This window comes from Mustela lutreola, chromosome 2 (assembly GCF_030435805.1).
Source record: "Mustela lutreola isolate mMusLut2 chromosome 2, mMusLut2.pri, whole genome shotgun sequence".
Classification (NCBI taxonomy): Eukaryota; Metazoa; Chordata; class Mammalia; order Carnivora; family Mustelidae; genus Mustela; species Mustela lutreola.
The window spans coordinates 132,813,080-132,836,050 of record NC_081291.1 but is presented as its reverse complement, the minus strand read 5'-3'; the positions used below and the strand labels follow the sequence as shown (position 1 = coordinate 132,836,050).

At 39.0% G+C, this 22,971-nt stretch overlaps 1 protein-coding gene across 4 annotated transcripts in view; it reads right to left on the bottom strand.

Moving 5' to 3' along the window:
* Nucleotides 1-22,971, bottom strand: part of WDR49 (WD repeat domain 49) — a 129,961-nt gene that overhangs the window by 20,249 nt on the left and 86,741 nt on the right. For all 4 annotated transcript variants that reach the window (XM_059163575.1, XM_059163577.1, XM_059163578.1 and 1 more), the window contains 7 exons: nucleotides 21,461-21,591; nucleotides 19,078-19,176; nucleotides 17,276-17,440; nucleotides 15,069-15,256; nucleotides 13,804-14,001; nucleotides 10,157-10,338; nucleotides 1,383-1,492 (listed from right to left, as the gene is read on the bottom strand). In XM_059163575.1, coding sequence (XP_059019558.1) covers nucleotides 1,383-1,492; nucleotides 10,157-10,338; nucleotides 13,804-14,001; nucleotides 15,069-15,256; nucleotides 17,276-17,440; nucleotides 19,078-19,176; nucleotides 21,461-21,591 — 1,073 coding nt within the window. The remainder of the gene's footprint in view (nucleotides 1-1,382; nucleotides 1,493-10,156; nucleotides 10,339-13,803; nucleotides 14,002-15,068; nucleotides 15,257-17,275; nucleotides 17,441-19,077; nucleotides 19,177-21,460; nucleotides 21,592-22,971) is intronic.

Genomic DNA, 22,971 nt, shown 5'->3' with positions numbered 1-22,971 from the left:
TTAGTAATTGGATCAAGCTTCCATAATATACCAGGCACTGTTGTAGGTACTTTACACATATTATCTCATGTAACCCTGACAAAAAGACCTACGGAGTAGGTTAGATTATAAATGTGCACCAAATATTAAATAATGGTGTACATTTGACAGCAAAATTTCAGTAGAAATTCTAAAATTAACATATCTCTTCTATGAAATTACCACTACCCCTTGGACATAAATTTATACAGGATTGGCAGTGAGTGAAATATTTTCCTATGATGGAGTTTTGGAAATTATTCTCACTACACTTCTCTTTTTATTTTTTTAAAGATTTTATTTATTCATTTGACAGACAGAGATCACAAGTAGGCAGAGAGGCAGGCAGAGAGAGAGGAATGGAAGCAGGCTTCCTGCTGAGCAGAGAGCCTGACTTGGGGCTCAATCCCAGGACCCTGAGATCATGACCTGAGCCGAAGACAGAGGCTTAACCCATTGAACCACCCAGGTGCCCCTACACTTCTCTCTCTCTCACTGTTTTTTTTCTAAAGATTTTATTTATTTATTTGACAGACAGAGATCACAAGTAGGCAGAGAGGCAGGCAGAGAGAGAGGAGGAAGCAGACTCCCCGCTGAGCAGAGAGCCCGATGCAGGGCTCAGTCCCAGGACCCTAGGATCATGACCTGAGCTGAAAGCAGAGGCTTTAACCCACTGAGCCACCCAAGCGCCCCTACACTTCTCTTTTTAAAGATTCATTTATTTGAGAGAGAGAGAGAAAGAGTGTGTGTGTGTGTGTGTGTGTGTGTGTGTGTGTGTGGAGGGGCAGAGGAAGAACATTCTCATGAAGATTCCCATTGAGCCTGACTCAGGGCTGGATCTCATGACCCTGAGATCATGACCTGAGCTGAAGCCTAGAGTCAGATGCTTAACCGACTGAGGCACTCAGGTGTCCCTATTACTATACCTCTAAACAATACCCTTCAGTCTGATAATTTTTTTAATTATCTTTTTTTATAACTCTTTCTCTGGTTAGCCCAAACTAAGCTCATATCAGGCTTCTTAGAGCAAAAAGAGCTTTTATTTATTTTCATCTCTTAAACACTTATGGGAGAGAATTGACGTTCTGTCCCAACCCTATTCTGGAAACTATAATGGACAATTCATGTGTGTTTTCTGGCTTAGACCTTCTACTCTTGTCATTTATATGCTGTGCAGCCTTGGAAAAATCATTGATGTCTCTGAGGCTCACTTTCCTCCTTTGTCAAACAGAGATCACAGGATTTTCCCTTCCCATTTATTAAGGAATACCAGCATTCCAGGCACTCAAAGCAGCTATTTGTCATATTCATACCAATCTATAAAATAATAACACGATTAAAATAAGTCAAGAGTGATTACTTACTGGATGATTTTTGCATAACTTTACCATTGTAAAGGTTACATGTTTTTTCCATAAAGATATTTCGTTCCTTATATTTTATACCTGAATTTGTGACTTCTGATGGTCTGACACTGGAAGAAAATAATACATGATAAAATGAAATATCAACCACAAAGGATGAATAGGCACTTTTAGGCTTTAAATACGTATCTTACTTTGACAAAAGAAAATAAGTTAAAAAAAAAAAATCCCTCTATACTGTGGACCTAAGTGATGACATTTGTTTATACTAATCAAGTCATATCTTTGAATAAAATGGCTGCTAGCCCAGGTAATGAGATAAAAGGGTAGGAGCCAGAGAGGCCAATAGGCTAGTGAAGCAAAGATTCCCATAGCAACTGGAAGGTCAGAGAAAAAAAATTACACAGAAGAAAATTTCACAGAAGCACACACTATTCTTGCCCTGTGTGTAAATTATATGGGCTAATTGGAGCTATGTATCCACACTGGTACGTACCCAGTGTGAGGCCTGGCTCTTCACATATGGTATCCAAAAATGCAAAAAAAGTTCAGTATTTTTGAGGCTTATCTTATGAATCTATAGGAAATTTTAGATCAGCTCGAATCCATGGAAAAAGTGTTATCAATAAAACAGAGGAAGTGAAATCATTACATCGTTGTACATAATTCCTGTCAGAAAATAGGAAATGGTCTCAACTACATTTAACATTCACTATATAGACCTCTACCTTAACAGTAACAAATTTTATTGCCCAAGATCATTATTAGTCTCTTGGAGGCTTCAGGTCAGAAAACACACCCATTTGTCACACAATTACTGGGAACCCTGGGGCATGCCGTCTCCCTGCTGCCTCCCTTCCTAGCATCTGCTAGCCCTCCTGCTGACTGATCTCCCACCCCCTAAATTTCATTCGCAGTTCTCTTGCCTCCCGAGTAGCTGGAGAACTTCAAGAGGTTTCCTATACTCATAGCCCCAATTTCCTGCTCTACACAGTGAGATACTCACTGTGGTTTCAAAGGAGAGGAGTTGGGTGGCTGTTTGGCGATGGGCCTAATAAATAACACTATTCAATAAATGTCCATTTCCTTCCCTCCTTTCCCTCTGTTCTATTTGGACTGTATTTCCCAAATTCAAGAGTTTAAAATATCAATACAAGTGAAATTAAGTCTATGTATCTCAAAGTTAGTATTGTGTATTATTTATATAGCTTTAAGTAGCAATTTATTGATTGCTTTTTTTATACATAAATAAACTTTTCATTTTGGAGTTGTTTTAGATTTACAGAAAAGTTGTGAAGATAGAATAGCACAGAGTCCTGATATATCCCTCACCCAGCCATCCCTCTAGTTAACATCTTATATTACCAGTTATCACAACTAAGAAGCCAATTTGGTACATGACTATTAACTGAACTCAATATTTTATTAGGATTTTCCTAATTTTTTCCTAATGTCCTTTTTCTGTCCCAAGAAATCACATTATATTTAGATTTCTGACTCCTTAGCTTCCTCTACTCTATGACAGTTTCTTAGACTTTCCTTGTTTTTTATGAACTTGACAATTTTGAGGAATACTTGTCAGATATTTTGTAGAATGCCCTTCTATTTGTGTTTATCTGATGTTTTTCTTAGGGTTAGATGGGGGTTATGGGTTGGTGGGAGGAAGTCAACAGAGATGAATGTTATTCTCATTATATCTTATCAAGGGTACATGCTATCAACCTGTCTTATCACTGTTGATGTTAACCTTACCATTGGCCAAGGTTGTGTTTGCCAAGTTTCTGCCCTGTAAAGTTACTTTCCCTTCCTTTCTGTATACTACTATCTAGAAGCAGGTTTTCAGGCACAGCCTATAGTTAATGGGGGCGGGGGTGATGACAATGGAAGTTAAGCTCTATTTCTTTAATTGGGTTAAATATCTATATAAACTAATTATTTGGAATTATGGATTTTTTTAAAGATTTTATTTATTTATTTGACAGAGAGAGATCACAAGCAGGCAGAGAGGCAGGCAGAGAGAGAGGAGGAAGCAGGCTCCCTGCTGAGCAGAGAGCCCGATGTAGGGCTCAATCCCAGAACCCTGAGATCATGACCTGAGCCAAAGGCAGTGGCTTAACTCACTGAGCCACCCAGGCGCCCCTATGGATTTTTTTAAAAGGGAATCTTTGTTATCCAAAGCCTGAAGCAGTTGGCATTTTTTCCCCCAAAGTGCACTGGACTGGCTCCTTCACAATATGTAATCCCTCATGAATCAGGACATATTATATGGCCACTATCTGGGCTTGAAAAACCACTGTGATGGCATTCTTAGAGAGTTATTTTAAGATAGTAAGAGAATCTGTAAAAATAAGAACTTGGTGGTGGGTATAGGAAGGGTAGAGTGTAGTACAGGTTAGGTTAATACTATTTCCTCCCCCCCACACCCGGAAAAGTATTATTAGTATTATTGTTATAAACTGATGTACAAACTGTTGAGGGAGGCCTAGAAGTAGGGAGGTCTACCTTTGGACTAGATAATGCTAGACCTTTATTTTCCCAAGACACTCTGAACTCTTTCCTGCTTTTAGGCCATTTCCTTCCTGGCTCTCTCATCCAGTGATACTAAGTCAACCTTGCCTCTCTCCACTAAAGAGTTAAATCCAGAGGGAAAGGGGCAGGCATAAGGTAGGAGAGACTCTCCCGGGAATCACACTAAACTGTACTACAGAGATGACTGCTGGGGAAGGACAGTCATAGTGACAAAGCTCTCACCACAGAGCAGTTCTATGAAACACTAGCCAGCAAGATCAACTTCATATTCAAAGTCCAACTTATTGCTTCCTTTCTGTAGACATCTGACATTTGGAGGACTTGGTTACTATGAAAATGCACACACAACTGGAAAGAGGTGACTGTTCCCCAAATTCCTAATGGATGAAGATAAAAATGCAGAATAATGTAATAAAGGGCTTAGAGTTAAAACTTGGCCAAAAGGTCTTACATGGTGACACCAGAAGAGGGCCTACTATGGGCTCTGGCAGCCTTGCCATCAATTCTATGAGAAAGAAAGGCTCTACCTGATCTCCCATCTCTTGGTTCAGGATATAAAAGGGAAGAATGACATGTGACAAATCCCTAAGCACCCTACCAGGCATTAGAGGAAAGCAAAGTACCTGGAGTAGTGGCCTAAGCATAACAGGCACTTGACAAACCACTCACTTGACTCAGCAACTACTGATTTTTCCATACGGTCACATGATACTTGTTGTGCAGGTGGTATGGAGTGGTGGCAAAGAGTACTGGCCCTGGAGCCAGAAAGCCTGCTTTGGGATCTCTGGTTCCCCTCTTGCTGGTGGGTTGACCATGGGCCAATCACTTAACTTCTTCTCTCCTCGTTGTGAGATGGGGATAATTATAACCATTGCCAATGATTACAGGGACAATTAAATGAGTTAAGCGCATAAAGACTTTAGAGCAGTGCCTGGAATATGGCAGGAGCTCAGTAAGTATTGCCTATTAGCACTTTAAGCAAGAATAAGAAAATATGTTCCACTCAAAGTAGGGAGTTCCATCACCCTTATGGCCAGCCCTAGCACTCTTGGAAACTCTCAAAATTATGAGACAAAAAATAAGGAGATGTGGTACCTTCAAAAATCATAATTTGTTGTACTAGCATTTTTAAGACTTAAGCTTTAAAAATTGTGTAGACGTTTGGGGCCCCTGGGTGGCTCAGAGGGTTAAGCCCCTGCCTTTGGCTCAGGTCATGATTTCAGGGTCCTGGGACTGAGCCCCGCATAGGGCTCTCTGCTCAGCTGGGAGCCTGCTTCTCCCCCTCTCTCTGCCTGCTGCTCTGCTTACTTGTGATCTTTCTCTGTTTGAAATAAATTTTTAAAATCTTTTTTAAAATTTTTAAATAAATAAACAAATAAATAAAAATTGTGTAGACTTTCATTTGTTCTATATGGGCAAAGGATGATTATTGCCACAGATTTTTGGCAAAAGTAGACTGTCAATCCTCCAAGTGTTTTATGTCATATAAGGCCTAATTTAAAATGTGATTTTAATGTTTTGTGTATTTTTTCTTATAGCTGTCCATAAATTTTCTAATTTAATTTCTCACAGAAGATCTACCGGCAGGATAATTAGGTAATCAACAGCATATAAACAATATTAAATATCAGTTCCCTCTTAACCATAATAAAGAATTTAGAACATCATAATTATTTCTCATATCTAAGAGACATCAATTTTAAGTGTGCCTTCTGTCTTTACAAACTTACTGAGTAACTAAGGGAAATTTCGTTCATTTCCCATCTGATTCTTTTATCCTGGGTTCTGATAATTAACCCTTTCCCGACTTTTGAAATGGCAGCCAAAGTGAAAAGTGTTAGAAACAGAAGGTAGAGTAGTCTTGCTCTTTGCTGCCCTAGAATAAGAATGAAGGTCAATGAGACAGAGGTCTACGCGTGAATAGATTTGACTTAACTTTAGAGTCATTCTATAATAAAGACTGGTTCAGTATCAGAGAAGGCCTTCTTTAAGATGGGTAGTGCCTCCCATAGGAATTATTCAAGAAGAATCCGTAATGTGCTTCTCTGAATGATGTGACGGGAATCAGTCAAGTCTAATGCTTCTTTCAAGTTCATTATCAAATTCTTAAAGGTTAATAAACATGTGGGGAAAAAAAGTTCATTCTCACAAATAATCAAAAAATTCAACTGAAAACAATAATGAGATACCATGGCAACAGTTTTAGGACTTGACAACATCCAGTGTTGGTTCCGAGGCAGTCGCCATTTCTATGCAGTGGTGGTAGAGGAACCCACAGGTCTGGGGACAGCAACTTAGCACAATGACCCAAAGGCCTTTGAATCTTTGGACTCCACAATTCCTTTTCGAAGGATTTATTTTAATGAAAAATGCCATTGGGTCTTCTAATATGTAAGCATAAAGGTGTTTAAGAAATGTTTTCCCAGATAACATTTGTCAAGCCTAAATGCTTGACAGAAAGGAAATGGTTACAAAACTCCTAAGTTCCTAGGGTGTCATTACAGATGTGGGGGTCTGTGGACACCTCTGTTAATTTGCACAGGAAAGGACTCCCTGTGTATTTTTTGTATGATATAACAAGTTATAAACTATGTATGCTACTCTTCATTTTCATAAGATGTACGTTTATTTGCTTATTTGCCTGGAACTGGAAATACCTAAGTTTTGCAACAGGTGATTTTTCATCTTTTTGCTTCTTGCTTATTAGTACATCCAAAACTTCTAAAGAACATGTTTCTTTGGTTTTTTTGGGTTTTTTTGCAGTAAAGAAATACTCTCAAGTTATACTGTCTGAGCTACTCATTTTATCTATAACTTTTCTAGATAAGAATAGTCTTGTATGAGTCCGGAAATCAAACATTGCTATGAAGGAAGAAAAATCTTTGTCCACTGTTTGTTTGTTTTTACTATTTTTGCCTACTTTATCCACCTATTTTACCCTTTCATTTATTTCTTCCTTTTTTTCACTTTTGCAGAATCTAAGAAAGGAAAAAAAATCCGTTTCTCTGTATCAACTGTGAAGTTAGCATTAGGACTTTATATTACTCTCTTAAATTCTATATTTGTCTTCATCTCCCCAGGACTTAAATTGAAAATGACATTTTACCACCTACCCACTTCTCACACATAATATTACACAATACCTTAAGTGCTATGGAAACCTGTTATTTATGTATAAGCCAGAAGATAATATATGCCAAGATCTTTATCCTAGAGAGAGGATCTTAGGAGTTAAGATGAGAATGTAGCTTTCAAGTGTCTGATTTTTCCCCTTATTTTTCCTGCTTCTTCCACATTCTATGGGCTTTTCCTTTTTGCATCTCCATCTTTCTTACTGTTTTGCCTCCCTCTGAACGTACCCCCACCTGCCCACAGACGTACCAGCTGTGCTTTTCTCTCTTCAGTTCCCTTAAATTCTTTCATGTATTTTTAAAGATATTTTTGCAAGTGGACCAAAACTGGCATGATTTCCTCCTTGTATTTACTAATCTGATTAGGAATGGGGCCGTCCTTGAGAATAATATTCTCTTATGCAGAAAATCATCTGTAGTCTCCTCAGTATTGGATGGAGGCCACGGAGGACATTTTCCAGCTGACAATTACATTGCACTGATATGTTTTCCATAGAGGATCCCTGGTCCTGTTCCTGGGAAAAGTGAAGGATTTACCTGCCAAACCAATTCTGAGGATACATTTTTTGCCTTTCTTCTTCCAATTAGTTCAGTAATTCAAAAGTGACATTATTCTGTACTATCTGCTTACCATAAAGTCCTAAAATTATTTCAATCCAGTCATCTAAATTAGATAAAGCAGAAATTTTAAAGATAACAGGCATTTTTTGATGTATCGTTGTTTGAAAAAATGCAGAATAGAGGCAACTTTGCTTCTTACTACTGGAAATTTCAAAGGAAAAGCTGATTTTTTAAAAAAAGAATAATTAAGTGTGTCATAAGGAAGAGGAAATTAGTCTATTAACTGAAATACTCTTAAACAAGAATCTGTGATGATATTTGCCTTCACTCTGCTAGGAGTGTGACAGGAAGAGAAACAATGCTCTATCTGTGTTACCCTGGGGTAACTTTAGTTCCTCATCTGTTAAATTTAGTTGGGTGGCAGGGTTGGGGCCTTTTATCGTGTCTAAAATCTTTCCATTCCCAGCATTCTATGATTGTACAGGATTGGTCATGCTATATTTCTAAATTGAAAACATCCTTCTGCCTGAAAGTAAAATGCCACTTGACATTTCAGCAAGCCATAATTCAAGGAAATGGAAGAACAAATACCAAAGTGTAATTTAGTGTAACAGGATGTTTAAAGGGGGATTTTTTTTTCTTTTATCTCCCTGTCAGCAGAGTTTCAAAAAGTCTGAAAGCAAAATAATTCATTAATTAAGAAGCAAAAGTATATTTCTGAATGAGGTGCTAGATTCCTTGGGCAGGACAAGGAGATAGCTCTACAACCAACCTGCTGACATCAGGCCCACCCACACTCTAGGATAGAAACAGACTGAAGATGCAGTAAGAGAGGAGAGAGCTATAGGTATGCATTGTGTCCCACTGCCCTGGGGAGAGGAAGGAAGCTTCTCCTAGGGTTCTAGCTTCCACTCCCAGAAACCAGTCAGAGTTTAGTGTATGCCCCCCTGGGGTAACCATTAGAAGGACAGAATGGATCAAAGACTCATCAACACCTGGAAAAGTCTACAGGCAAAAAGCTCTGACATCTGCTATCATGTGAGTAGGGAACGAAGGGCAACCAGGCAGCTGGTGTGGTAAGAATGTGTGAGCTTCTTATGAGCCAAGCCAAAGTTGACTCAGAAGTTGTGCAAGAGGAGAGGCCTGCCATTGAGAGGGACTGTAACAGGAAAACACCAATGCGTATCACCAAAGGTAACCTCAGTTAGCGGGGTTGAGCCATAAGAGATTGGCCAAAGGTGTATGAATTTATAAACAGGCAATGCAGATGTTTGCATCTGCATGATGCAGATGTCTCTGAGTGCAGACACGAGAGAAACTTCCATCAAACCTCCTAAATATAAACGCAGTTTAGCTAATAATATTTAATTAATTAAATATTAATAGTATTAACTATTAAATATATCATTAAATATTAATTAAAATTAATAATTTTTCTATAAACCCCAAAAGTAATACTATGTACATGATAAACATGTTTCACTTATATCAAAGAACATACAATGAATAAAATCATCCTCATAAATAATATTTGTTGAGTACAAAAGATGAAATTATGAGAGGGGAGCCCAGGAAGCTCAATCAGGTAAATGCAGGACTCTTGATTTCGTCTTGGTTCATGATCTCAGGGTCCTGGGATTGAGCCAGGTGGATTTCCGTGCTCAGCACAGACTCTGCTTGTTCCTCCCTTATATCCCACTCCCAATTTGTGCACTCTCTTTCTCAAATAAATAAACAAATAACATCTACTAAAAAATTATGAAAGCATAGGTTAATGAAAAGAACTTTTGAAACTGCCTGGCATTAGAGAAAGAGAGGAATAGAAGAATGGGATCCAGAAGAGTGGGATGAAGAAAGGAAAGAGCTTCATTCACAATGAAGAAAAGACAAGAAGAGTTCAAAAGAGAGTCATGTCTAATATTCAAAGTTAACCTCTTTGAACTTTTGTCATATAAGCCACTGTACACCTTACCAAAACCAGGAGTAAATCTGATGTACATTTTGAGATAGATACACACATACATTCATACATACATACATACATACATACATACAGAGATTATATTGTTTTTCAGTAAAGGGGCTAATTTGAACAATTGGGTTGATGATGGAACAGAAACAGAGGACTAGAAGATCCTTAATAGAGATCAAGAATTCAATGGATTAAGCCACCCACTGGTGGCTTAATCATTAAGTATCTGTCTTCAGCTCAGATCATGAACCCAGCGTCCAGGGATCCAGCCCCAAATCAGGCTCTCTGCTCAGTGAGAAGCCTGCTTCTCCCTCCCCTACTCCCTCTGCTTGTACCCTCTCTCACTGTTTCTCTGTCAGACAAATAAAAATAAAACCTTAAAAAAAAAAAAAAAAGAATTCAATGGAGGCAAGAAATTGAACTAGATATAATAACCCCAATAATATAAATTATCCCTCACCACACACACCCTTGAAGTAGTCATTGCATGTTCCACGGATCACAGAGAGAAGTTTGGGCCAATCATTTTAGGTCTTATCTGAACTCCAGTTGGCATCCAGGTAACACTTAAAATTACTTACTTGCATGCGGTTTCATCTTTGTTTTTCTTTTCAAGTAGAGAATGCTCTGGTAGGTCTAAACATGATTCCTCCTTAGAAAGTAGAGGAATTTCCCTTTTGCTTTCTTCTTGAATCTCACTTTTCATTAAGTTAGTATCTCTTTTAGGAAGGGAAAAACAGTTTTCAATTTTCCCATGCTTTGCCTGGAAAAAGAGACTTATTTTATTTTTATGACATTTTTTTTGAACATTTATGTGCTATACTACTAATTGAAGTCCTGGGTACATACCAAAAAAAAAAAAAAAAAATGAAACATGGTTCTTCAAAGGCCTTACAGTTTTATACGGGAGATGAGACATATATATGTAACTTTAATAAAGGTAGAAAGTAGTAAGTGTCATAAGAAACACAGATTCTCTGAAAAGATAATGAACTACAAAAAATTGATATTTCCACTTTAAAATCTTGAATAGCAAGATATATGTGTACTAAAAAATAACTTTTGCTGAAAAATTATCAGTTAATTTTTCATAAACTACTTTCTTTGACTACAATGCTTAATACCTAGCAGAAGCTCTCATTGACATTTTATTTTATATTTGAGATACAGAACCAATGTCCTTGTCTTATGTCAATTCCCATCATACACACAGGGATGGATGAGGGAATACAGCCCGTGTGGTATGAGGAAGTCAGGCATCCCTAAGATATCTGACTGGCCTATAAACTGCTAATCTTGTCAGAAGGGACTACAGAGGACCCAGGAAGATGGAGGCGATGAATGAATCAAGCCTCCTATAAGGTGATAAATAGCAAAGGAAGTTCAGCCCTAGCGATTACTGGCAATAGGGAGAGGTAGGAACTACAGAGAACTGGAGAGAACCCATTTTACAGTTATTCTCAGGGACTGGCATGCTCCTTTTCAAGAGAAGCAGGAAATCTGGATCTTCTATGAAATCTTTACTATTTAAATATGAGTAACTACATCATAATTGAAACACTGGGTGAGTACGCACAACCCACAACATGGGCCCCCACAGTACCAGGAGGAGAGGTGCCAGTGCCCACACCCTGCCTAATGCAACTGTGGTCAGTGTGTGAAGAGGAGCACTGAATGCATGCACACATCACTAATGTATTGATAGCATAATCATCGGACAGTTTCCTGGGACAAGGCTATCTACCTCCACAGATAAATTATCTCCACCCCCATTTTCCCAACTCCAGAAATACACATACCACACTCTAAATTTTAAAAAAGTCGAACTTGAAAACCAACCTCAGATCCATAGCTATGTTATAAAAATTGCTTAGTTATTTAAAAAAACAACCTCATTCATGAAATATATGGAATCACATGGCACGTCATTTTAAATACTTCAATCAGACTGCGTGTGATTGGAAAATTAAGTCTTAATGTAGGAAATTAAAATACATTACTGCATTTCCTCCTGTTTTTATAACTACCAAATGAGAATTAATTCAACTAAACAAATACAACATTCAAATGTAAGGCAGAAGTCAAGGCACTGTACACATCAGGTTTGTTCAGCAAAAATTTTCTGATCCAAATGATGTTTACTAATTGGGTCTCTTCTCCTTCTTATCTATGTATCACCATCTGCCTTCCATATCCTTCTGTTCTTTCTCTAAATGAGTGTCTCTTCTTATACAACAATGAGAAGGACATTCACCACTGCTATTTTCCAGTATCTATTAATTCTCTTCCCTTCTCTCTCCTCTGTCTTCCTCTCACCCCAATCCCAACCCCTAGGACCAGCAGCACCTATATTCAAGACGGCTTAATCAAAGGGAGTCCTTGGCTGGGGGACTTCAAGCAGGAAAAAAAATGGAAAACCCAGCTGTCTCCAGGTTTGTCAGCCTTTACTAAGACTACCCCAGCCCTGGGGGCTCTTTTCCTGCCTTGAACATAGAGGGAAAACCAAACCATTTTCACACAGGCTTTTTGAGTCTAGAATCGTTCAAAATACAAAGACTTTATAAAACAGCTAAGGACAAATATCAAAGGCATAAAAATGAGCAGTTTTAAAGGCACACGCTTCTTAATTAAAATAAAATTTAGCCGCAGCTACTGTGCGGCGGGCACAATATGGCACCCGCACCTAGAGCGCTGTGATTTCGTGCCTCAGTCTCCTCTAAGAAACTTACTTTCCAGATGTCAGCCACTTGATGAAACTTTTTCTTTACCTGTTGTTCTAACCTCCACTTCAAGTCCCCAGAGCCCAAAAAGCACGGCCATACAGCAATTCAGCATTACATTAACTTCTTCACTTACAGAAGCATCTTTCCAACTCATCTTGTGCTCAGAATGCCAGCTATGGCCCTCTGCCTCATTCACCACACACCTACGCACATGCGTGTGCACGCATTTGAGTTACCACTCAGAGGCTCTTTTTTTCCAACTGAGAAAAGTCTAGCCCTTGCCTTATTTACAGAGCAGAAGAGACTGTACAGCTCTTGAGTGCTACCTGGAGATTCCCATATTACCCGGCTAAACATGGGCCCACCACCCCAGATTATTTTCTGATTTATCATCACCATTTGTGTCCCGTAGGGTTGTATAAAAGTCTTTCAGAACAGGTTGACATCATCAAAACAATTCAAAAGTGAACAACATCAATCTTCGTCTTCCAAAATGAAGACAGTTGCTGTTTCTCATGGCATGACTAAAAATGAAGTCTGCCAAATAGAACCAAGTCAACCAGCCAGACTGAAAGTGAGGTGTCAGCCCAACCTCATCCCACCAGCCTGACCTTATGCAACTATGCCTCGACAGTAATGACTGAAACACATCAAACTGATATTTTGTCCCTCAAGTCCCAAAGGGAGCAAGAACAGAGTCCCCATGAGGACAAATGGGAAAAATAAAATAAATCTGAGATAATGACTATTTCCTTTCTACCATGCCCCCTACTTCTGTTTGTCTTAATAGGTATAAATGGGAACTTAGTTTCATGGGAGGAAGGGTTAAAAGCATAAGCTCTGAAATGAGCCAGCTTGATTCAAAAGTTAAATTCTACAACTTGGTAGCTTCTGTGAGCTCAGGAGTTGATTCAAACCTTTTGTGCCTCTGTTTTCCATTTGTAAAATGGCGATAATGAAGAGCTCCTCCCTCATGGGATGAGGAATTGTGATTACATGAGATAATTCATGTGGAGACCATAGAACAGAGTCCTAGTCATACAGGAAAAACTCAGCAACTGTTAGTAGTTGTTGCTATTTGGTGAGGAATAAATCAGACAGGAAGAGGTTTATTTTTCCTAAAGTTTTCTGTATTTGATTATTCTTTGACAGTCATTGTCCTTTACCTGCTTAAGAATAACATGGTAATTATATCCATACTGCGTTTTTACTAGACGTTGAAACTGAAGGAGTTTTAAAGAGAAGGTTTTCTCAGAAATTCTGAAACATTTTGAGCTGCACAGAGCCTCCATCTTTCCATGTCTCTAGAGTCTTCCACTTGATGGAACTGTCATGGTTAATGGTAAACAAGATAAGAGATGCCTGGAGCTACAGCTCCAGAAATGGAAGTCAGATCTTTCATGACTGATGAACATTAACAGCTGATGAGACTCAAATAGAAATCAGCCCAAGTTCATACTAAATGTCAAGTAAATACTAGAATAATAAAGAAGCAATATTTCTACCTGACCAAAGATCCAGAGAGGAGCACCACAGACATCAGTCACACAAATGCTGCCGTCTGCAGATGAGGAGATAATCAGTAAGTGGCCACCCATCTTACACATCTCTAAGGAACTTATCTGGTCTTCATGAGGTCGGAATGATCGTATCAGAGCTGGGGCCTGTGTTATTTTGCTCTTGCTGGAATTAAGACAGTATTCCTGAATGAAAAGAAATTCCAGAATTCTAAGAAGTCCAAGTATTAAATTATTGCAGCAACATAACACTTTTTCTTAAAATGTCTGATATAGAAATGAAAAAAAGTACATTTGGGAAAAATTCTCTGTTCTCCAAATGCAAAAGAATAGTTCATCATAACAGAGTTTAGAAAAATTGTACTAAGTGTCAAAAAATGTTTCTAACTGATTTGCCTGAGCTGAGAAGTGGAACGAAAGGAAGAGGGGAGGGGAAGAATGAAAAGCAGAAAGAGTTAACAGTCAAGTCAGTTATTTGAGAGAGATGAATTTTACCATTTGTAGATAGTTGCATATTATATGATTTTATAATATTATTAGAAAATCAAGCAGGTAATCACTGACACAAAAATCCCAAACTAATTCAGATGATGATAATGTTGGATGAAGGGCCAATACTCTGTTTAAATTGGGTTTACAGTCTCATTTCGAATAAGGTATATCCTAATTAGTTATGCTCAAACAATGCTTCAGTACCTTCCTGACAATACTGCATTCCTAAATTGGATGAGGGACTTGATTACCCATACGTATACACCCATATACATACACACATACACACATGTATAAGTATATGTGTGTGTATATATATTTGTATGTGTGTATATATGATTTATTTAGTTGAGAGTGAGAGAGTGCGTGAGTGCAAGTGGAGAGAAGGGCAGAGGGAGAGGAAGAGAGAGAATCTCAAGCAGACTCCCCACGGAGCACAGAGCCTGATGACATGGGTCTGGATCTCACAGCCCATAAGATCATGGCATGAACTGAAACAAGAGTTGGCTTAGTCAGTTGCTCAACTGACTAAGCCATGCAGATGCCCCAGGCTTGAGAAGATTTTCATACTGAGAACAGTCTGTATTTCCCCATAAATTATTTAAGAGATCTCTCTGCCTGATACATGTTAATGTTTCCTTTACAGTACTCAGACTGATCATGTCTTCCCTTATCCAGGAGATAGATAAGACCAGATTCCTAGTTATCTGCAGCACAAGGCAATCAACAATGCTAAGGATATGAGAATACTGTCAATTTACTTCTATATCCCAGATTTTCAATTGTCCATCCAGACCTCCTGTGGCGAGGTATTGGTTTGACTTATCAGTAGACATAATAATGGATCCAACTCCACCATGAGCCAAAAATTCAGCCAGAAGTTGCTTCTTAAATGTGTCCCAGAATCTGACATACCCAGATCCTCCACACGACACCAGGTTAGCTCCTCCTAACGTGTAAGACAAGACTTAATTAGGAAAATGTAACAACACAAACCAGAAAAAAATGTCTTCAGTGGCTTGCCATGCGGAAAGCATTTGGCTATTGGAGCGATAGGCAGCCTGGATAGCAATTTCCAGCACTTCGACTTTCTCCAATATAAAATGGAGATAATGCCATGATAACATTACTGTTTTGTGTTGAGTATTAAATGAGATTGGAAATGCAAGATGTTCCATTACATTGAATTCCCTTTCCTTCATTATTTCAATATAATTGGTTTTTTAAAGTTAGATAGAATTAATTTGTTCTTCCAAATAAATTTATCAAGTATTAATTTCAATATTGTGATAATATTCTAATTACATTAACCCATCTTTCTTAATAACCTATATACATATACACCAAAGAAGTATAATTCCTCCCGCATGGAGTTGGCTGCATATATGTCGTTAGAGCAGCATAGATGTTAATTTCTCTACACAGTATCATGCATTTAGGATTCTATTTATGGGCTTGTTTTTTAATTTTTCATCAAGAATTCATTGGGAGCCCTTATGGAACCCTTTTTTGGCTCACAGGCCTAGAACTCACCTTTTCATTTTCTATTTTTATATGCTTTGTAGAAGCACTCTACCTAAATTATTCTTCTGTGGCCAAGTTCCTATTATTATTTGATAAATCTGTAGATGACTTTCAATTTACTTCACAAATGTACTGCCAATTAACAATCATATCTGTTTAAGGCAGAAATAATGACTTGTAGCCGCTTCGGTGGAAACAATTTGGGAATACTGATAACATTAAGAAGAATTAGTGTAGAGGAAATGAGAGCAATTTCAGGATAATAGTTCATTTTGTGAATAGAAGGGAGTTCTAGAAAATACAAAGTTTTAGAATCTAACTGTTTCAAAGTCTATTCTAAATACTCCACAAGGTTTCTTAAATTCTTAAGGGTATACCTTTATTGATTTTGAATGCTGAAAATTTTTATATAAAAATCATGCAGATCTTCTATCTGCAAACTGAATGTGGGTAAGTAAATATGGAAAATGTGGTTCGGATATGTTTAGTTCTTTTCATACACATAACACCTACACGTCTAGATTGTCCATACTAAGAAAAAATATTTATAAAACACAATTTTTTAGATGAAAGGTAAAACAATATGCGTTATTCTCAAAACCATATTTTAATTTAGAGAAAATGCAGGCATCGTCAACACCATGCTAACATAACTATTGAAAACAAGGGGGAAATTAAGCAAAAGGTTATTTCATCTATGTAATGCCAAATGGCTACAGTAAGTGACCTGGTGGCACCAGTCTTAGCATACATCTCAGCAGAAGCACTAACCAGGACCCTGACTTACTCTGGAAAGTAAGCATAACTGGTAATGAAACCCAAGCCATTACACAAAAAGAAAAGAAAGAGAAGGGAGGGAGGGAGGTAAGGAAGGAAGGAAGGAAGGATGGGGGCGAAGAAGGGAGGAAATTAAGAAAAAAGCAAGCAGCTCTCTTCATCTAGGATCAGCAGTTATTTCAAATTTTGCCACTGCCCCCATCTCCAAGTTTCTCACTATTTTCTTCTAGCCCATTTTGATAGTGGGTTCCAGCACAGTGGGACTCTATCCTTCTGGAGCATATAGTCCTAAGCCTTGGCATGTATATTTGGACCCTATTCTTGCTGTGCTCTCTATCCCACCAAACCTCTTTATGCCACAGCAACTCAGATTGTCATCCAGAGCAAACTGTTTGCCAGCGTTTCTTCTACTCGGATCCTGAGCTGTGCAGCACTGATTCGCTGGGGGTTCCAATCTGGCTCCTGCTCCTGGACCCTCCCTTCTGAACCCCAACCTCACGTGCTGTGGCTGGGGGGGCCTCCCGGGACTCAACATGGACTGTTAGCTACATGGGGTCAAGCTCTACAAGACCCACAAAGGAACACATTAAATGGTCTTCATTGCTCCCTTTCCCCCACATTTTACAAATACATCAATCCACAGTCAGAACGGGAATGTATGTTATACCTGTCTCTGCGGTGGTTTTTCTTGCTTCAAGGAAGCAGAGCCCCACAACAGCATTATTGCCCTTGGTGAGGGTCTCCAAGGAGTGGGCTCCCAGTGCAGCCTGGTTGGTGCTGGGGCAGGTGGAGCGACTCCTCCCAGCGCTGAAAAGCTTTTGAGGCTCTGTACCTGTGATGGACACAAAGCTAGGTGTCTTAATGAGGAGAAACATCTGCTTGTCAACTGAATGCTTATGAAAAACAACAGGCCTGCCTCCATCGGTCTCCGGTGACCCCATCAAGTCTTACAGTAGGCTTCCAGTGAACATCCAACCGACCTTCTGCTATTCACGGCTTCAATGCCAACTTGAAGGGTTGTTTGACTCCACCTTCGTTTTGCATATTACATACACACTGACTGTGTTTTCCCTTGATACAAATTAATAGGGACTTCATTTTGTTGTCAGTGTCAACGTCTTAGAAATCCTGATCTGTTCAAGACAAATGTGATTCTAACACCATGACATTTTCAGCTCATTAATCATTAATACTAATCTTGCAAATAATATAATGAACATGAGCTATAATGACTATTTAAATATATTTAAATGATCAGTCTAGCAGCAATATTATCTGCTAGTGAGTTACCCCAGAGAGGACCTTCCTAGGGACACTTCGATTATCTTGTGACATCATCTCCTGGCCACACTAATAACAATTGGGGATATTCAGAATCTATGAATAGTCTGTTCATAGCTATGAAAAAATCTACACAGGGAGGATCTGAAAAATCTCAAAGCAAGACATCTCTAGCAATGCCTCTCTTGTCTTAGAAGTTTGATATTATTCACTTCTCTTTCTTATCTACCTCTTCGGAGTTTTAATCGTAGCCACAATTGGGCTTGCTGTAAGAGCAAAGATGTCACTCTCCTGCAGGCCAATATAAAGAAAGAAGCAGAATTCTACCTTTTCCATGGAGGGTTCAAGTGAACCCTAATGGCTAACTCTTCATACAGATAGCAGGCCAGAGCTTTGTGCGTACAGACAAGTAAGCCCAAATCGTTAAGGGCTTACTCTTAACAAATTACTCCCTCCACTTTCATAAAATAAAGCTGTATTGGACGACCTATCCTTTCCTACGGTCCAGTCCAGCTCTGTGAGTTTATCCAATTGAGACAACAGAACCTCAGTGGGCCATGAAGAATGAAATATTCATTACCTAAATAAATAATCCTAAGGAAAAGCCTTCAGTATCTAAGGAAACTGAAATAAAATGCAAAAGGCAATTGTCAAGACATTTTGCTTAAGTATAAAATATTCATGTGCTCGGCTAAACTTCCATAAAATACAATACACTCCCATCTCATGTTCCTCACAGGTTTCTAAAGCAAGAAATAATTTAATATTTCCAGGTGGCGTAATATTTAATACAAGCTCTAGACTAAGCCTGAGCAGCCTATCAAGTGAACATGAGCTCCTATCGTCCTACCAAGGGGTACCAAGATTCACTCAAAGGCAGTTTGGTTAGGTTTATTGGCAAAAACTAAACTAGATGGAAATGAGAGGCCTGCTCCCTGCTGTCAGTAATTCAGAAAAGCTGATGTGGCATAAAGACAAGCAACAGCACGCCACAGAGAATTTGCTAAGCCAAGTAAATCTCAAGGTTCTTTTTAGTCACTTTGACAGGACAACGGTCTCACTAATCCCTGGCGCTTATGGCCAATCAACTATAATTTAGGAGTGAGCTGCATCAGGAACATGAATAAACAACGAAGCCTACGGTGGTTTGACTCAGCCACATTATTTTATTTTCAAACTTGTACTCACCCGGTTTTGATTCTAGCAGCCTCTGATAATCAGGGTGAAGGACACAGTGAGCATTTTCTGTGTTGTTGTTCCACAGAATGATTTCTCCATCATAACTCCCTATATGAGCCAGGATGGAGAACATAAATTGCCAGAAAGTTGGAAAACATGAGCAACAGCAATGGGAGAAGAAGTCACTATTTGTGAACAGCTTACACACAATCTGGCGCATAGTAGGTACTCTCTGTATTTTTGGAAACATGAATAATAATGACTAGTATTTTATTAAACTTCACAACTTAGAATCCTCATCGTGTACCTTTGTATTCAATGTACTGGAAATTACTGCCATATCTTTTTATTTTATAGTAATAAGGCATTCAGAATACGGGCTTTGCAATTAAACAACTTGAGTTTGATTCTCAGCTCTGCCACCTGCTGGCTGTGTAAACGTGGTTAAGTTATTTACCTGAGGCCACAATTTCATCTATAAAACTGAATTAAAATCGAATTTCATAATGTTGTTGTGAATGAAAAGTACTTAGAATAGTGCCTAGTGTATTATAAGAACTAAAAAAAAAGTTCATAATGATTATACTTTTTTTGTTATTGAGGGCAAACAAATCAAATCCTTCTTGGTTTCTGTTTGCCACATCTATTCGTGTGTGTGTGTGTGTGTATTATTTTCATTCCCTCTCTCCTATATTCTTTATTGAATAACGCTTTCTCTAATTCTAAAAATTTCCCTATATAAAGTCCTTCCCTCCTGCTCATCACAGAGAATGCAAAAAAGCCCAAATAGTGAGACAGTCTGGCCAAGCCTGTCCTGGGGAGGAGCGAAGGTCACCCAGACTGCTGTTCTCTGCAGCAAGGCAAGGAGAGGTCCCCACTGAGCAGAGTATTAGGGTCAAGTGAAAAGCAGAAGGGAAGACCCGTATTTGAGTGGGATGTACAGATGGGAACTTTCTTGGGATCAGGAGAAAGAAGAGAAGAATACATACAAAACTCCGTATTGTTCCGGCAAGAGCAACCTGTGTAACTCAAAAATTGGCCAAGGATGATGGATCTGCATGGATTAACTGTACAAGAGAGTAGCCATCTGCTCCCGTGATTTTGAAATGCTTAAGTTATAAAGCTCCTGGCCAAACATTTTCATATAGGACTGGTGGGCTGAGAGTCAATGAAGACATCATCTATCCACCAGTTACAAAAGAAAATTCTGACACTTTTGGAATAATAAAGATGCAGCCTGATATCTTCTCTCCATCACATTTCAGTATGTGCTACCACCTGCAGGGCTGGACTTTCAGCAGCTAAAAAGCAAATTCAACTGCAGAGTTGGCCCTACTGGCAGGTAATCAGGTAATTCCTGAAGACAGTGGAAATGTAAGTGTACACAGAGCTGTAAACCACATATTGTAACACTTCACAGATATCCTGGCTCTTTTCCTGTGAGTTTTCATTCCTCTTAATTGATGACATTTGGGGTTCTATTAAAAAAACAACCTGGGTTGTCAAAATATGGACTCTCTAATTTCATGGTGCAATCTATCTTTATAAATTGTTTTCTTTGGCCAGAAATGATACAACGATTTCTGATCCTCTTTCATATGCACATCAAAGCATGCCCATGCATCTTTTTAAGGGCTTGGATTTGTAGGCATTTGGTGATGCCAGACTTTAACCAAAATTACTTAGACTAAATTGTGCCAAAGTGTTAGCATGTTCCCATTATGAAACATCTGAGTGCCACAGAAGTATGATTTGTTCCCATCATTCCTAATGCTGTTTCTGGAAACAGGACAATAAAAACAGAAGCTAACATTTACTGATAAGCTTACTGTGTGTCAAGCACTGTATTAAGCCCTTACACAGATTAGTTTACTCAATCTTCACTCTAAACCAAGATATTGGCCAGAGAGAGCCATGGTGTACAGATTAAAGAACTTGTTCGATATGATGCACTGGATAGTGGTGGCACCAGGATCTGAAGCCAGACAGCCTCGCTGTAGAGCTGACAGTCCTCACCACTAACATGCTACCCTGGAAGTAAGGACCAAGAGTAGCTCTCAGTGCAAAGGCTGAGTCTTCAAGATATCTATTCATCTTGCAATTCAGAAAAGGATTTTTAAAAGTGACTGAGCCATGGGGCACCTGGGTGGCTCAGTGGGTTAAAGCCTCTGCCTTCAGCTCAGGTCATGATCCCAGGGTCCTGGGATCTAGCCCCGCTCTGTGCTCAACAGGGAGCCTGCTTCCCTTCCTCTCTCTCTGCCTGCCTCTCCCCCTACTTGTGATCTCTGTCTGTCAAATAAATAAATAAAAATCTTTATTTAAAAAAAAAAAGTGACTGAGCCAAAAGAAACCAATTGTTCACCACTGATGGTCCGGAGAAGGTTCAATTAACCTGTAACAAGAGTTTGTGGGGGTAAAAATGCAGCGCACAAGATATTGTCACGGTGCTGTATTCCTCCTTTCCATTTCTCAGGCTGGATGAAGAATTGATTGAAGTTTTGCAGTCGAAACACCGTAATAGCCCTAGTAAAAAGGATGAAGAATTTAGCTGTGGATCCAAATGCAAAAGAGATCTTGAGTCGCCAGCATCCACTTATCATCCACAATCCTGAACCTCCCACACTAAACTTTTTTTATTATTTTCTCTTCGAATTCCCTGGTATATTATGAATATTTAATATTACAAAGTTAATTATCCTCTCACAGCCATTAACACCAAACATGTATGCATTTATCAAATTAATTATCCATCACCAAGAATCCAAAGCCAAGTTTCCCCACATAGGTACCATAAAACCATTAAGAGTTTTTTGACAGTAACAATAAAAAAGGAGATGAGTCTGTGAAGAAATAATATTTGGTAGTTGAAACAAAAGTAATAAGGTCTTTCTTCGTGAGAGATTCCATAGAAGTTCACATGTTAACATCCCCTGTGGCATTTTCCAGACTTACCTGACTGTAGAGTCCCATATCAGATAGCATCTCGAAGGGCTATCATTTGTGAAACACACCTGGAAAGTGCCACTCCAAAGGAGCAGGACTCTGGTGACAGACATCTTTTGAGCAGAAACAATAGTTTTAAAAAGACCAATATCTTGGGGTACTGCTGTGATTCTGACAGGCCAGGATAGGCAGGAAATGAAATGCCTGGGGCCTGGTAGGGAAGGGAGGGGCATGAACATTAAATTGTGGCCCATCAATATCACCTTGCTTCCACACGATGATTTAAGTTCTGGCTATCAGACTATACTAAGTCTCTTGTTCCTTCTAGAGGCATACACACCTCAAATGAGTGATAGTAACCAGTTAGTAACCGCAGGCTTGGTGTCTTCACCCTCACTCTCTCCTCACCCATCCAAAATCTTGCTTCTATTCCCAAAGGTCTCCAAATTGCTCCATCACTGTAAGTTTTCACTCTCTGAAGGATGTGGCTTTCTGCTCCTAAAAATTCTTTTCTTTTTTTTAAAGACTTCATTTATTTATTTGACAGAGAGAGAAAGATTACAAGTAGGCAGAGAGGCAGACACAGAGAAGGGGGGAAAGTAGGCTCCCTGCCAAGCAAAGAGTCCAATATGGGGATCAATCCCAGGACCCTGAGATCATGACCTGAGCCAAAGGCAGAGGCTTAACCCACTGAGCTACCCAGGTACCCCTGAAAATTCTTTTCTTTCTAGTACATCCTGCTTCTCTTCTTGCCTCCCTGAACTTTCACTCCCATTCTCGATTTTCTCTTCCCTCTTTCTTCCCTTCTTTCACTATACACATTCCTTACTGTCATTCCTCTATTCCTTTCTCTCTACTCATGTGGGTTCATTCAGGGATTCTATCTACCACCTCAGGTTGCAATCTTGCTTCTGTGAAATGGTTCTTAAATTTATCCACATTCATAACTTTCCCCAGTGT